We start from the raw sequence: 14,338 nt of genomic DNA on the forward strand, positions 1-14,338 counted from the left end.
GAACCAAGTGGAATTCCACATGAAAGTTCAGGTAGAAATGTAACGAGTAGAGCTGACATGACTCCCACAGATAGTCATCTGTGTTCTACACAAAACATTTAAATAAGCTAAGTTCTTTACGTTTCACCTCACTGAATAAACTCAGGTTAGCAATATAGGCCAAGTTCCTAGTTGCTCGACATTTACGAGAGAAATGGCTGTAAAAAACGACATGTTTGTACACACATCAGTTGAAACTCTGGGGCCCATTTGTGAGTGTAATACACCTAGTAGGAAGAAAAACATTCCATGGAGAAAACACAAACATCTTGGAATGCAGCAGCAGTGTTTATGTTCACTGTATTAGCCAATGAGCAGATAAGACTAAGTGATGAGTCATTTGAGGGGGAGCAGAGAGAGCACAGCTGTGGTTTCCATTGGTCGCCATTGGCATGCAGTCTCCCAGGAAATTGTGTTTAGAATAGGGGAGTGTGCATGATACACACCACACTCAACCACAAGATATGCAGGGAAAGGTAAACAAGCCTTTAAGCTTGTGAAACACTGCAAAAGGAGGTAGAAGTTTAACAAAATTAGCAGTCGAATGCCGACAGCTCCATTTTCGCCAACATGGAAAATCTGTTAATTCTGATTGGCTGAAGTCAGCTATGATGCTGACAAGTAGACAGGTGGTTTGCTTGTGCAACCACACAAGCCCTGGCAAGAACAGACAATTTCCAAAATGAGTCATTCTGACCCAGCAATACAGGAAAGAGGGGCGAACTAGAGCCCATAGCTTTCATGGCCGGTTCAAAATACCTCTAAAGAAAAACCACAGCAAACTAGTCCACTGTCGAGGAAACCCATTTCATGTTGGCTCTAAGCATCAAACACTCTTTGCTCAGAGCTTCCTAAAAAAACAACCTGAATGCAGAGTCCTTGAGTAGAGTCCATATGTAGGCCTACAACTTCTCTTACAGCCTTTCAGAAGAGTACGCCTGAGCAGATAAAAGGGTTGTGAACAGTTGACAAGGATGTACACTACAGTAACGTGACTCACCACTTGGTTGGGGGAGTTGTCAGTCTTGAGCTCCTGGTGGTTGGAGTACTGCAGGAAGATGGGGTGATTGCGGATGACTGGCGTCACCGAGGAGTAGTAGCTGACCATGGCCTGGGCCGCGTCCTCCGTGTTCATCTCTATGAAGGCCTGGACACACAGGAGAATTTCTGATCAGCACTACTACATGTTTATGTTCCGCTCTGGATAACACTTGGTTACTACTAGTGCATTAAGTAGTTACAACTATGATTCATACTACTACTAATGAGCCAGTGGTTCTCAAACCTCTTCTCTGGGACCCCCCAGACATTTCACACTTTTGCTCTAGCCCCTGGGCTTGAATCAGGTGTGCTAGTTCTGGAATAGAAACGCATGTGAGAACACTTACCTGGTTCTTTCCTTTGAGCATGAGCAGGTTGGTGACTTTACCAAAGGACAGGCCCAGGGAGATGACCTCAGCCTCGTTGATGTCGTTGGGGAGCTTGCGCATGTGGATGACACGCGACGGGATGCCCGGGCTCCTTATGTCACCTTTGAACTTCTTGCTGTCATTGCCATTGGCTGTGGAAGAAATGGAGAGCACAGTTTGGATGTACGCCCTTTTGGAGATGCAGCTGAAATAGATTTAAAAAGTTTGTTTATTTCTTTGATATTAAAACAAAATGGAGGTTTCAACACTAACCTGCTGCGCTGGTCATTATATAGGGTCCGTTTGAGACGCAGGAGAAAAGCTCGTCTGATCCTCTCTGCAAAGGGTAAAGGACATGATGTTGAGACCAATGCAGAATCACACCACCGGCATGAATTTTTAAAATACAAAATAAAATTACATGAACAATAATTGAAAAGCACATTCTCCCATGTATGGCCTATGATTTTCAAATGGAAAATGGAGTAACAACTTGTCTCGTATACATTGGCAACACAAAATAAACTTGTAACAATAGCCACTTGGGTTAAGTAAACCAGCCACTTTGACCTTGCAAAACAATGGGGAGACAGATATTGACAATGGCACATCTTGGCACAGGTTGACCCAGTCACAGGTCGTCATTGTCACAGCCTAGTAGTCATGTTCCTTCAACAGCCTTTCCTGTGGGCCTGTACGAAGGTACCGGGTGACCCATTGAGTCAAACACGGGCTAGCAGGCATCGCCTTGTGACAATGGGAACAGGAAAACAGGAAAGGGTCAGCTGCTTAGCTAACAGGAAATGTTCTAGGACCACCCCTGAGCTACAAGTAGATTACCAAATGGTGAGGCCAACGTCCCAACGACATTCGCAGACAAAAGCAGAAAGGAATGCGCATAGATGGGACCATATGCAGACTGATGGGGATCCAATGACAGGACTTGCTAACCTCGTTAAGTCCTCTATGTACACACCCTGTCCCTCTCTATTCCTACCCCCACTGGCTTTGCATTGTATGTGCATGCATGTGTGCGCTTTAATGTGCATGTGTGTAACTATGGGTGTTGGGGGTCACAGTACTGGCATAGGGAAGGTGAAAAACAACTCCGTTTCTGGGTCGCCAAACAGCAGGAATGAGGGCGGGGGAGGGAGGGATGGAGAGGGAACAGAAACCCGAGTCATGGACCTGGCGGTACATCACCCCCGCAGTCTCGCCCACCCCTGGTGGTTACTGGTGGAGATGGTGACCCATTCACGCTTTCCCCATAGTGTGGACCAAGCCCCCAAAATGCATTAGCTAAAAGCTCCACTCACCAATCTGGCCCTCATACCATCATGTCCACCTAATCATCCCCAGCTTCCAATTGGCTCATTCATCCCCCTCCTCTGCCCTGTAACTATTCCCCAGGTCGTTGCTGTAAATGAGAATGTGTTCAGTCAACGTACCTGGTAAAATAAGGGTCAAATCAAATCAAATAAAACATCCGTTAGCTTGAAAGAAACTTTGATGTTCTTTTCTTGGTTTCTTACCAAAACTGCACAGCCGAAATATTTTCTTTAAAACTATAAGTCCATGGTAATATAGAAAACCATACACCAAGGTAAATTCTGATTTAAAACAAACACAGAGCCATTAACAAACATACAAGGCCCTATAAAAATGGAGGTAGAATGAAGAAGTACGCTTTACAACGTGGGTAAAAAAAGGCTGCACACCAGCTGTCCTCTATAACATCAACAAAAAGGGGAAACGGAAACAAAGCTAAAGGAAACGATTCACCGTCCACAAGCCATCTCTTTTCATGTGATCACCTGAATACACAACTAAACAGCCTTCCGCAAGCGCCAACAGAATGCCCTCTCCTCTCCCCCACCAGCCACTCCAAATTCCACTGGTGCGGGACTCAATGAAAACCATACGTGAGGGGCAGGGGGGCTAATGTGGGTAAAGGTCTTTAAAAGAGGATTAGTAGAAAAATGCATGTTCCTGATGCTGCTATAGATTATGCTTTAAATAGGATATTGCAGGGCTGGCAGGCCAAGTCACAGAGCAGGCTTTGTCTGCCACTGTAATATCCCTTTCATACACAGACCAAAATCCCACTAATTTAACATGCCTGCTTTTTTTTATACCAGTTTTTATCGTATATCTGAAAGGGGTAGGGGGTAAAAAAAATGGCAAATTAAAATCCACCTAAAGACCTAGTCATGATTCCTGCATTTTCAGACCCTGTAACCAAAATACAGGTATCAGGTCTGTGTGAATGTTCAAAGTTAAATCTAGAATCGGCTTCCTATTTCGCAACAAAGCCTCCTTCACTCATGCTGCCAAACATGCCCTCGTAAAACTGACTATCCTACCGATCCTTGACTTCGGCGATGTCATTTACAAAATAGCCTCCAACACTCTACTCAGCAAATTGGATGTAGTCTATCACAGTGCCATCCGTTTTGTCTCCAAAGCCCCATACACTACCCACCACTGTGACCTGTATGCTCTTGTTGGCTGGTCCTCACTACATGTTCGTCGTCAAACCCACTGGCTCCAGGCCATCTATAAATCACTGCTAGGCAAATCCCCGCCTTATCTTAGCTCATTGGTCACCATAGCAGCACCCACCCGTAGTCTGCGCTCCAGCAGGTATATCTCACTGGTCATTCCCAAAGCCAACACCTCCTTTGGCCGCCATTCCTTCCAGTTCTCTGCTGCCAATGACTGGAACGAATTGCAAAAATCTCTGAAGCTGGAGACTCTTATCTCCCTCAATAACTTTAAGCATCAGTTGTCAGAGCACCTTACCGATCACTGCACCTGTACACAGCCCATCTGAAATTAGCCCACCCAACTACCTCATCCCTATATTGTTATTTATTTTGCTCTTTTGCACCCCAGTATCTCTATTTGCACATAATCTCTTGCACATCTAGCATTCCATTGTTAATACTATTGTAATTATTCTGCACTATAGCCTATTTATTGCCTTACCTCCATAACTTGCTACATTTGCACACACTGTATATATATTTTCTGTTGTATTTTTGACTATGTTTTTTTACCCCATATGTAACTGTGTTGTTTTTATCGCACTGCTTTGCTTTATCTTGGCCAGGTCGCAGTTGTAAATGAGAACTTGTTCTCAACTGGCTTACCTGGTTAAATAAAGGTGAAATAAAAATAAAAAATAAAAAAAATGGTTCTCTTCTTTTTTGCAGGTAAATTAATTTACACTTCCATTGGTTTAACACCTCCCAAATGTGAAATGCAAACAGCCCCCATGGTTTAACACCACCCCCACCCCTCCCAATTGGCCAGTTACCCACTGATATGTATAGAAGGGGTATATACCTGCCTGCAAGAAAGAGGTAAATAAATGGCTGTTTGAAAAGGGGTCATATACACATTGCCTTATTTATATACCACATCTTCAGTCTGAAATTGCTATAACATTCTCACAAATGGCCTTTCAAGGGTGAGAAGAAAACGGTTACTGCACTCAATTGGCCAGACTGTCTCCTAGCCACATGATATGTATTGGGCTGTGAAGTGTTAAGCCCGTTAAGTATTATGTCCTATAAAATAAACTATCCGATCAGAAGAACAGGCACCTTTGTCAAAAAACTCAGTTAAGCGTTAATGTTTTAAAAAGCTGTGCTAAGACAGTGGGTTTAGACATTTTAATGAAGTGAGTTGTGTTCTAAAGAAGTTTGAGGGAGCCATCTTATCAAAAGCATAAATAATTAAATAGATTAGAAAGGTGTGGAGAGATTATTATTTTTTTATTTTTTTTAAGAGTTAGCAGGCGAGCAGGAGACAATGCACCTCAAGAATGGGGCCGTTACCGGGGCAGCCCTGAATGTCACTCCATCACCATAGGAACCCTAGCCTGTGGCGCCAGGTGAGGTGAGCTGCTAAGCCAAACCCCTGACTCTTGGCCTGAACACACAAAAGGCTGATTCTCCTCGGACCCACAGCTAGGTGTACATTTCTCCCAGCAATTACCACGCTGCACACAAAATGTTTGCCAAACCAGTTATGACCCCTCTAAAAAGTTAATGAAGAATGTTTTTCAACCACTCCACAAATGTCTTGTTAACAAACTATAGTTTTGGCAAGTCGGTTAGGACATCTACTTTATGCATGACACAAGTAAGTTTTCCAACAATTGTTTACAGACTATAGATTATTTCACTTATAATTCACTGTATCACAATTCCAGTGGGTCAGAAGTTTACATACATTAAGTTGACTGTGCCTTTAAACAGCTTGGAAAATTCCAGAAAATGATGTCATGGCTTTAGAAGCTTCTGATAGGCTAATTGACATCATTTGAGTCAATTGGAGGTGTACCTGTGGATGTATTTCAAGGCCTACCTTCAAACTCAGTGCCTCTTTGCTTGACATCATACTGTCCCCTGTAGCTCAGTTGGTAGAGCATGGCGCTTGCAACGCCAGGGTTGTGGGTTCGTTTCCCAAGGGCGGCCAGTATGAAAATGTATGCACTCTAACTGTAAGTCGCTCTGGATAAGAGCGTCTGCTAAATGACTAAAATGTAAAACCATGGGTAAATCAAAAGAAAATCAGCCAAGACCTCAGAAATGAATTTGTAGACCTCCACAAGTCTGGTTCATCCTTGGGAGCAATTTCCAAACGCCTGAAGGTACCACATTAATCTGTACAAACAATAGTACGCAAGTATAAACACCATGGGACCATGCAGCCGTCATGAAGGAGACGCGATCTGTCTCCTAGAGATGAACGTACTTTGGTGCGAAAAGTGCAAATCAATCCCAGAACAACAGCAAAAGACCTTGTGAAGATGCTGGAGGAAACAGGTACAAAAGTATCTATATCCACAGTAAAAACGAGTCCTATATCGACATAACCTGAAAGGCTGCTCAGCAAGGAAGAAGCTACTGCTCCAAATCCGCCATAAAAAAGCCAGACTACAGTTTGCAACTGCACATGGGGACAAATATCGTATTTTTTGGAGAAATGTCCTCTGGTCTGATGAAACAAAAATAGAACTGTTTGGCCATAATGACCATCGTTATGTTTGGAGGAAAAGGGGGGATTCTTGCAAGCCGAAGAACACCATCCCAACAGTGAAGCACGGGGGTGGCAGCATCATGCTGTGGGGGTGCTTTGGTGCAGGAGAGACTGGTGCACTTCACAAAATAGATAGCATCATGAGGAAGGAAAATTATGTGGATATATTGAAGCAACATCTCAAGACATCAGTCAGGAAGTTAAAGCTTGGTCACAAATGGGTCTTCCAAATGGACAATGACCCCAAGCATACTTCCAAAGTTGTGGCAAAATGGCTTAAGGACAACAAAGTCAAGGTATTGGAGTGGCCATCACAAAGCCCTGACCTCAATCCTATAGAAAACTTGTGGGCAGAACTGAAAAAGCATGTGCGAGCAAGGAGGCCTACAAACCTGACTCAGTTACACCAGCTCTGTCAGGAGGAATGGGCCAAAAATCATCCAACTTATTGTGGGAAGCTTGTGGAAGGCTATCTGAAATGTTTGAGCCAAGTTAAACAATTTAAAAAGGCAATGCTACCAAATGCTAATTGAGTGTATGTAAACTTCTGACCCACTGGGAATGTGATGAAAAAAATAAAAGCTCAAATAAATAACTTTACTATTATTCTGACATTTCACATTCTTAAAATAAAGTGGTGATCCTAACTGACCTAAGACGGGGACTTTTTACTAGGATTAAATGTCAGGAATTGTGAAAAACTGAGTTTAAATGTATTTGGCTAAGGTGTATGTAAACTTCCGACTTCAACTGTAAACAGGCCCTTTCCCTTACCATCTTTTTCCTAATTAGCTTAAGTTGGAAAACAGAGGCCAGTGGAACAACATGCATGTTGAAAATGGGGGGGGGGGAAACATATTTGCATGTGCTGCATAGGTTCTATTCATCCCCTTGTGTGTGTCCCTCTCCCATCTTTGAGGAATGCAATAGAGAGGCCCTCTCCACAGCCAAGGTAAATAGTATGTTTGCATTTCATTCCCCACATCAATCTGATTAAAAACATAGCGGACAATATGCAACATTTTAGGATTTCATTTAGCCGATGGAAAACCCCCAAAGGGCATTTGACGAGTAAAACAGTAGACAACACCTCCGTAGTGGCATTTCAAGAACATGACGTAAAAGGGTTACAGTTTTCTCCAGGATAACCACCAACCATCTAGAATATCACAACTGATCCAGTGAATAAACCAATTAACTTCTTACAATATTACTAACTAGGCCTAATAGTAAAGGAACTAAATGTTGTACCCATCTAAATTACAGTTCCACCCAAGACCCTCCCGGCCATTTTGAAACAGTCAACAGGCCATTCTTTGAGGCCGGCAGTTTGTAATGACACACCCCGGGGGAGAACAGGAAACAAGAGGCAATTAGAAAATGGATGGAAAAAGCACCCGCATTCCAGTAAACTGCTCCCTTTTCCTGTGAAAATAAACAGCTCCATATTACCACCACCCCAATCTTAAGGTTACTGATGTGCGCTGGCTTGTGTGTAACAAAATGTCCTTCTCATATACAAGTGGTACCTGTAAGAATCTGTCTTTGTGCTAAGGGTCGCTGTGGCAATGCACATAACACAGACTATTATCTCTGCAAAAAGAGCCGTGAGGAATGCCGTTGCTGTGGGGTGGCTTTTGAAGGCCAAGCTGGAAGTCAGCAGTAACAGCGGTGTAGAGCACAGAGGTATAACACTCCGAGTTAGGAACACATAGCGTTTGATCGCTATCCCAAACCCACATATCCTGGAGGAGCCACTCAACCTCCCCTCAACATCCATCAGGGAGACGAGGCAGCACTTACCACTGCATGTCTGCACTCGTTCCTCACTCGTTCAAACTTCCACCTTCTAGAAACATCTGCTTTTGCTCAAGCTAGCTAGCCCCGGCCCAGACTACAGGGCTCCAACGGGGGGCATTGTGTGTGTGGTTAAAGTTGTTATTTTCCTGGGAAGGGTCTCAAGGGAGGGATGAGACCATCCTATGAGTTGTACAGCATTAGAGGGGCTAACACTTAGTGGGACATGTACTGACGTATCAGTGATGAGACAGAAGTCCCTAAAGAGAGAAGAGGGCTTGGAGGAGCCAGAGAGCTGGAAGACTGGAACATACCACCTAGAGCATTCCTGGCACAATGCCAAAGCCAACCAATAATTAGGCCCTACTGTTTCCACAGCAACGTTCGCCACACCGGATGGAAACAGTTTAAGAGATTTAAACTTGGTAACTGGTTACCAGTGACTGGGCATTGCGTGCTTTACTTATTTGATGTGTAGCGAAATGTCACGAAATGTAACAAAACAAGCACCATTAATTGTATACTCTACTAGTTTGTGCATGCCTCCTTTACAGTTTCACAACACTGTTTAAAATCAGCCAACTACCATGGAAAAATACAAACAAAGGAACCTGTTTGCAGACTTGAAGCCACAACCGTAGCAACAGAATATTCCCATTGTCAGATCCAAACTGGTTGTAGGGGTGCCTTCATATGCTAGCTTCTTTGAACGCTTTCATTTATGATACAGCAATACTTGGCATGGCTGTGTAACCACAATAATCCAGTTGAAAGGACAAAATGTAGCCTTAGCAACAACTGGGCTACAATGTGTAAATCCTGCACAGCACACTGCTACATCTATAAATCATGCTAATCTGAAGACCTAGTCAAACACCTTGTAGAATAGAGCTGGGAATTGCCAGGGACATCACGATACGGTATTATCACGATACGATATGTATTGCGATTCGATACTGCGATTTTGTGATTTGATGTTCCAAACATACTGCTCTCTATATGTCTGCTGCAGAGAGAGAGACAAGAGAGAGCATGAGAAAATGAGTTTTTAAATCAGTCATGGAAATAAAAAAGTGCTGAAAAGTACAGTTGTGGTCAAAAGTTGAGAATGACACAAATACTAATTTTCACAAAGTCTGCTGCCTCATTTTTGATGATGGCAATTTGCATATACTCCAGAATGTCATGAAGAGTGATCAGATGAATTGCAATTAATTGCAAAGTCCCTCTTTGCCATGAAAACAAACTTAATCCCCCCAAAAACATTTCCACTGCATTTCAGCCCTGCCACAAAAGGACCAGCTGCCATCATGTCAGTGATTCTCTCGTTAACACAGGTGAGTGTGTTGACGAGGACAAGACTGGAGATCACTCTGTCATGCTGATTGAGTTAGAATAACAGACTGGAAGCTTTAAAAGGAGGGTGGTGCTTGAAATCATTGTTCTTCCTCTGTTAACCATGGTTACCTGCAAGGAAACACGTGCCGTCATCATTGCTTTGCACAAAAAGGGCTTCACAGGCAAGGATATTGCTGCTAGTAAGATTGCACCTAAATCAACCATTTATCGGATCATCAAGAACTTCAAGGAGAGAGGTTCAAATGTTGTGAAAAGAGGCGTAAGGGCGCCCAAGAAAGTCCAGCAAGCGCCAGGACCATCTCCTAAAGTTGATTCAGCTGGCGGGATCGGGGCACCACCAGTGCAGAGCTTGCTCAGGAATGGCAGCAGGCAGGTGTGAGTGCATCTGCACGCACAGTGAGGCAAAGACTTTTGGAGGATGGCCTGGTGTCAAGAAGGGCAGAAAAGAAGCCACTTCTCTCCAGGAAAAACATCAGGGACAGACTGATATTCTGCAAAAGGTACAGGGATTGGACTGCTGAGGACTGGGGTAAAGTCATTTTCTCTGATGAATCCCCTTTCCGATTGATTGGGGCATCTGGAAAACACCTTGTCTGGAGAAGACAAGGTGAGCGCTACCATCAGTCCTGTGTCATGCCAACAGTAAAGCTTCCTGAGACCATTCATGTGTGGGGTTGCTTTTCAGCCAAGGGAGTGGGCTCACTCACAATTTTGCCTAAGAACACAGCCATGAATAAAGAATGGTACCAACACATCCTCCGAGAGCAACTTCTCCCAACCATCCAAGAACAGTTTGGTGACGAACAATGCCTTTTCCAGCATGATGGAGCATGATGGCTCGGGGAACAAAACATCGACATTTTGGGTTCATGGCCAGGAAACTCCCCAGACCTTAATCCCATTGAGAACTTGTGGTCAATCCACAAGAGGCGGGTGGACAAGCAAAAACCCACAAATTCTGACAAAGTCCAAGCATTGATTATGCAAGAATGGGCTGCCATCAGTTAGGATGTGGCCCAGAAGTTAATTGACAGCATGCCAGTGCGGATTGCAGAGGTCTTGAAAAAGAAGGGTCAACACTACATAATGTAATTGTCAATAAAAGCCTTTGACACTTATGGAATGCTTGTAATTATACTTCAATTTACCATAGTAACATCTGACAAAAATATCTCATAACATTGAAGCAGCGAACTTTGTGAAGACCAATAGTTGTGTCATTCTCAAAACTTTTGACCACGACTGTAGATATATCATCCAAAATTATACTGTGATATGTAACTGTATTGATTTCTCGCCCCACCACTAATGTCGAAAAGGAAAAAAGAAAAAAAAAGAGGTGCCTACCTTTGTACCAACTGTAATATCATGGACACTGCTGTGAAGAAAAGAGTAGACAGGAATGTTAGAAGCAGTAAGGATGAAAAATTTAAATGCCAAAATGTAGGGTTAAGGAACTAAGAGGTTCACTATTCTGTAGTCAAGATTCAAGAACCCCCAAAATGGTAGAGAAAAGCAACAGCTAGCTAACTAGATTAGTTTTTTTAATCAGTTGCAGAAAAGTTAGAAAAGACAGTCCATCAACATTTGTACAATGAGGCTGCTCAATATTTTTTTATTGTCCCAGGTTCTAACCTTAACCGGGAGCAACACTGCCATACAGGCTGCCTAGCCAACAATAAATAATGTTCTGTCAATTAAGAGCAGGATGTCACGTCAGACCGAAAAAGCTGAGTTCAGACCAGACACCTCCTTACTCAAGATGCACAAAAAAAAAAAAAAAAGGCCTACGCTCAGCACTTAGGCCTGTACTTAAGTCAATGACTAGTCATAAAGGGACCATGCAGAACATTAGATTCACTGTGAAGTTTTACAGCTTGTCAGTGTGAGGTCCTAAAAAACTGAAATGATTTACCTCTGGTTCGTTCAACCATTGCTATGGGCAAAATTTAATGGGGAAAGAATAAGGTTTTGGAATAAACGCCAAAAATAAATTGAGGTTAACACAGGCTTATGAGATCTTACGTTTTGTTCTATGAGATAAATAGCAGGCAGTTAATATGACCTTTATGAAATATGAAGCCTTTAAGTGCGTTGTGTTTTGTTTTTTTACTACATAAATGCTTCAAAATTCACAAAAAGTGACATTAGCTGATGAAGATTATCTCATAGAACAAAATATATAAAAGATCTCTTAATCCTGTGTTTACCACAGACCTTATTTGTGTTGTTTATCCAAAAACCGCATTCATTTTCCCATAGGCTTTGTTCAACAAACCATGGCGGAGTTAGTGCCTACAAAAAGACGCCATTACTATTGCTCTCTATAGTAGTGAACATCTGGAGCGATGCCACCACCAGTAAGGTTGAATGCTACATCACATGTTCCAGATGATAGTGTATTCTTGAAATAAGTCTATAAGACTTGGGAGTAGGGCTGGGCAATATGGCCTACAAATTCTCTACATTTTTTCAACCTTATGGGCGATTCACGATCTACAGTGCCTTCAGAAAGTATTCATACCCCTTGACTTTTTTCACATTTTGTTGTGTTACAACCTGAATTTAAATCAAGATGTATTTATTTTTTATTACTGGCCTACACATAACTCCTCATAATGTCAAAGTGGAATTATGTTTAGAAATGTTTTCAATCCCTGTTATAGAAAACCTAAATAAGTTCAGGAGTAAAGATGTGCTTAACAAGTCACATAATAAGTTGCATGGACTCAATCTGTGTGCAATAAAAGTGTTTAACATGATTTTGGAATGTCTACCTCATCTCCGTACCCCACACATACAATTATATGTATGGTCCCTCAGTCCAGCAGTGAATTTCAAACACAGACTCAACCACAAAGACCAGGAAGGTTTTCCAATGCCTCGCAAAGAACGGCACCTATTGGTAGATGGGGGTTTTTTTTTTATGAAGAAAGCAGACATTGAATATCCCTTTGAGCATGGTGAAGTTATTAATTACACTTTGGATGCTGTATCAATACACTCAGTCAATTCAAAGATACAGGTGTCCTTCCCAACTCAGTTGCCAGAAAGGAAGGAAACCGCTCAGTGACTTCACCAGGAGGCCAATGGTGACTTTAAAACAGTTTCAGAGTTTAATGGCTGTGATAGGAGAAAACTGAGGATGGTAAACATTGTAGTTACTCCACAATACTAACCTAATTGACAGAGTGAAAATAAGAAAGCTTGTACAGAATACAAATATTCCAAACATGTTTTGTCCTGAATACAAAGTGTTATGTTTGGGGCAAATCCAATACAACACATTACTGAGTACCACTCTCCATATTTTCAAGCATAGTGGTGGCTGCATCATATGTTATGGGTATGCTTGTAATCGTTAAGGACTGGGGAGTTTAAGGATAAAAAATAAAACAGAATGGAGCTAAGTACAGGCAAAATCCTAGAGGAAAACCTGGTTCAGTCTGCTTTCCACCAGACACTGGGTGATAACTTCCCCTTTCAGCAGGACAATAACCAAAAACACAAGGCCAAATCTATACTTTTCATTTTGCAGAAATGTCTAAAAACATGTTTTCACTTTGTCGTTATGGGGTACTGTGTGTAGATGGGTGAGAAATGTTATCAAATTCAGGCTGTAACAACAAGATGTGGAATAAGTCACATGGAGAGCATCCTGACTGGTTGCATCACCGCCTGGTATGGCAACTGCTTGGCTTCCGACCGAAAAGCACTACAGAGGGTAGTGCGTACGGCCCAGTACATCACTGGGGCCAAGCTTCCTGTCATCCAGGACCTCTATACCAGGAGGTGTCAAAGGAAGGCCCTAAAAATAGTCAAAGACACCAGCCACCCTAGTCATAGACTGTTCTCTCTGCTACCGCACGGCAAGCGGTACCGGAGCGCCAAGTCTAGGTCCAAAAGGCTTCTTAACAGCTTCTACCCCCAAGCCATAAGACTCCTGAACAGCTAATCATAGCTACCCGGACTATTTGCATTGTCCCCCCCACCCCACCCCCTCTTTTACGCTGCTGCTACTCTGTTTATTATCTATGCATAGTCACTTTAACTCCACCCACATGTACATATTACCACAATTACCTTGACTAACCTGTGCCCCCGCACATAGACTCTGTACCGGTACCCCCTGTATATAGCCTCGCTACTGTTATTTTATTTTACTGCTGCTCTTTAATTATGGTTTTTTATTTTGTACTTTGTACTTAACACTTGTTTCCCTTTTTTTTAATCTACATTGTTGGTTAAGGGCTTGTAAGTAAGCATTTCATTGTAAGGTCTACACCCGTTGTATTCGGTGCATGTGGCAAATAAATTGATTTGATAGCCTCCCTACTGTTATTTTATTTTACTGCTGCTCTTAAAATATTTTATATTTTTATCTATTTTATACTTAACACTTATTTTTCTTAAAACTGCATTGTTGGTTAAGGGCTTGTAAGTAAGCATTTACCTGTTGTACTCGGTGCATGTGGCAAATAAAATTTGATTTGAATACTTTGTAGGCACTGTATCTCCGATTTAGTTTTTTTGGTTCTCTTAATAAGCTTTGTTGTACAATTTAAGGTCAAATGCACTTCATTTCAAATAGTCCGGAATAATCTAATGAATGCAGGGACTGCGAAATTATACCTAGGCTAAATATAAGCCTTCCACAACCATAAAACCCACTAATAATGTAATAA

At 42.3% G+C, this 14,338-nt stretch overlaps 1 protein-coding gene across 4 annotated transcripts in view; it reads right to left on the reverse strand.

Annotated features, from left to right (window-relative positions):
* The window catches only part of LOC121576454 (polypyrimidine tract-binding protein 1), a 33,262-nt gene that overhangs the window by 10,774 nt on the left and 8,150 nt on the right, over positions 1-14,338 (reverse strand). For 2 of the 4 annotated variants that reach the window (XM_041889606.1, XM_041889604.1), the window contains exons 3-6: positions 11,001-11,031; positions 1,722-1,785; positions 1,428-1,600; positions 1,040-1,186 (exon numbers count right to left, since the gene is read on the reverse strand). In XM_041889606.1, coding sequence (XP_041745540.1) covers positions 1,040-1,186; positions 1,428-1,600; positions 1,722-1,785; positions 11,001-11,031 — 415 coding nt within the window. The remainder of the gene's footprint in view (positions 1-1,039; positions 1,187-1,427; positions 1,601-1,721; positions 1,786-11,000; positions 11,032-14,338) is intronic. The other 2 variants (XM_041889605.1, XM_041889608.1) reach the window with 2 other exon arrangements.

Source organism: Coregonus clupeaformis, chromosome 11 (genome assembly GCF_020615455.1).
Source record: "Coregonus clupeaformis isolate EN_2021a chromosome 11, ASM2061545v1, whole genome shotgun sequence".
Taxonomy (NCBI): Eukaryota; Metazoa; Chordata; class Actinopteri; order Salmoniformes; family Salmonidae; genus Coregonus; species Coregonus clupeaformis.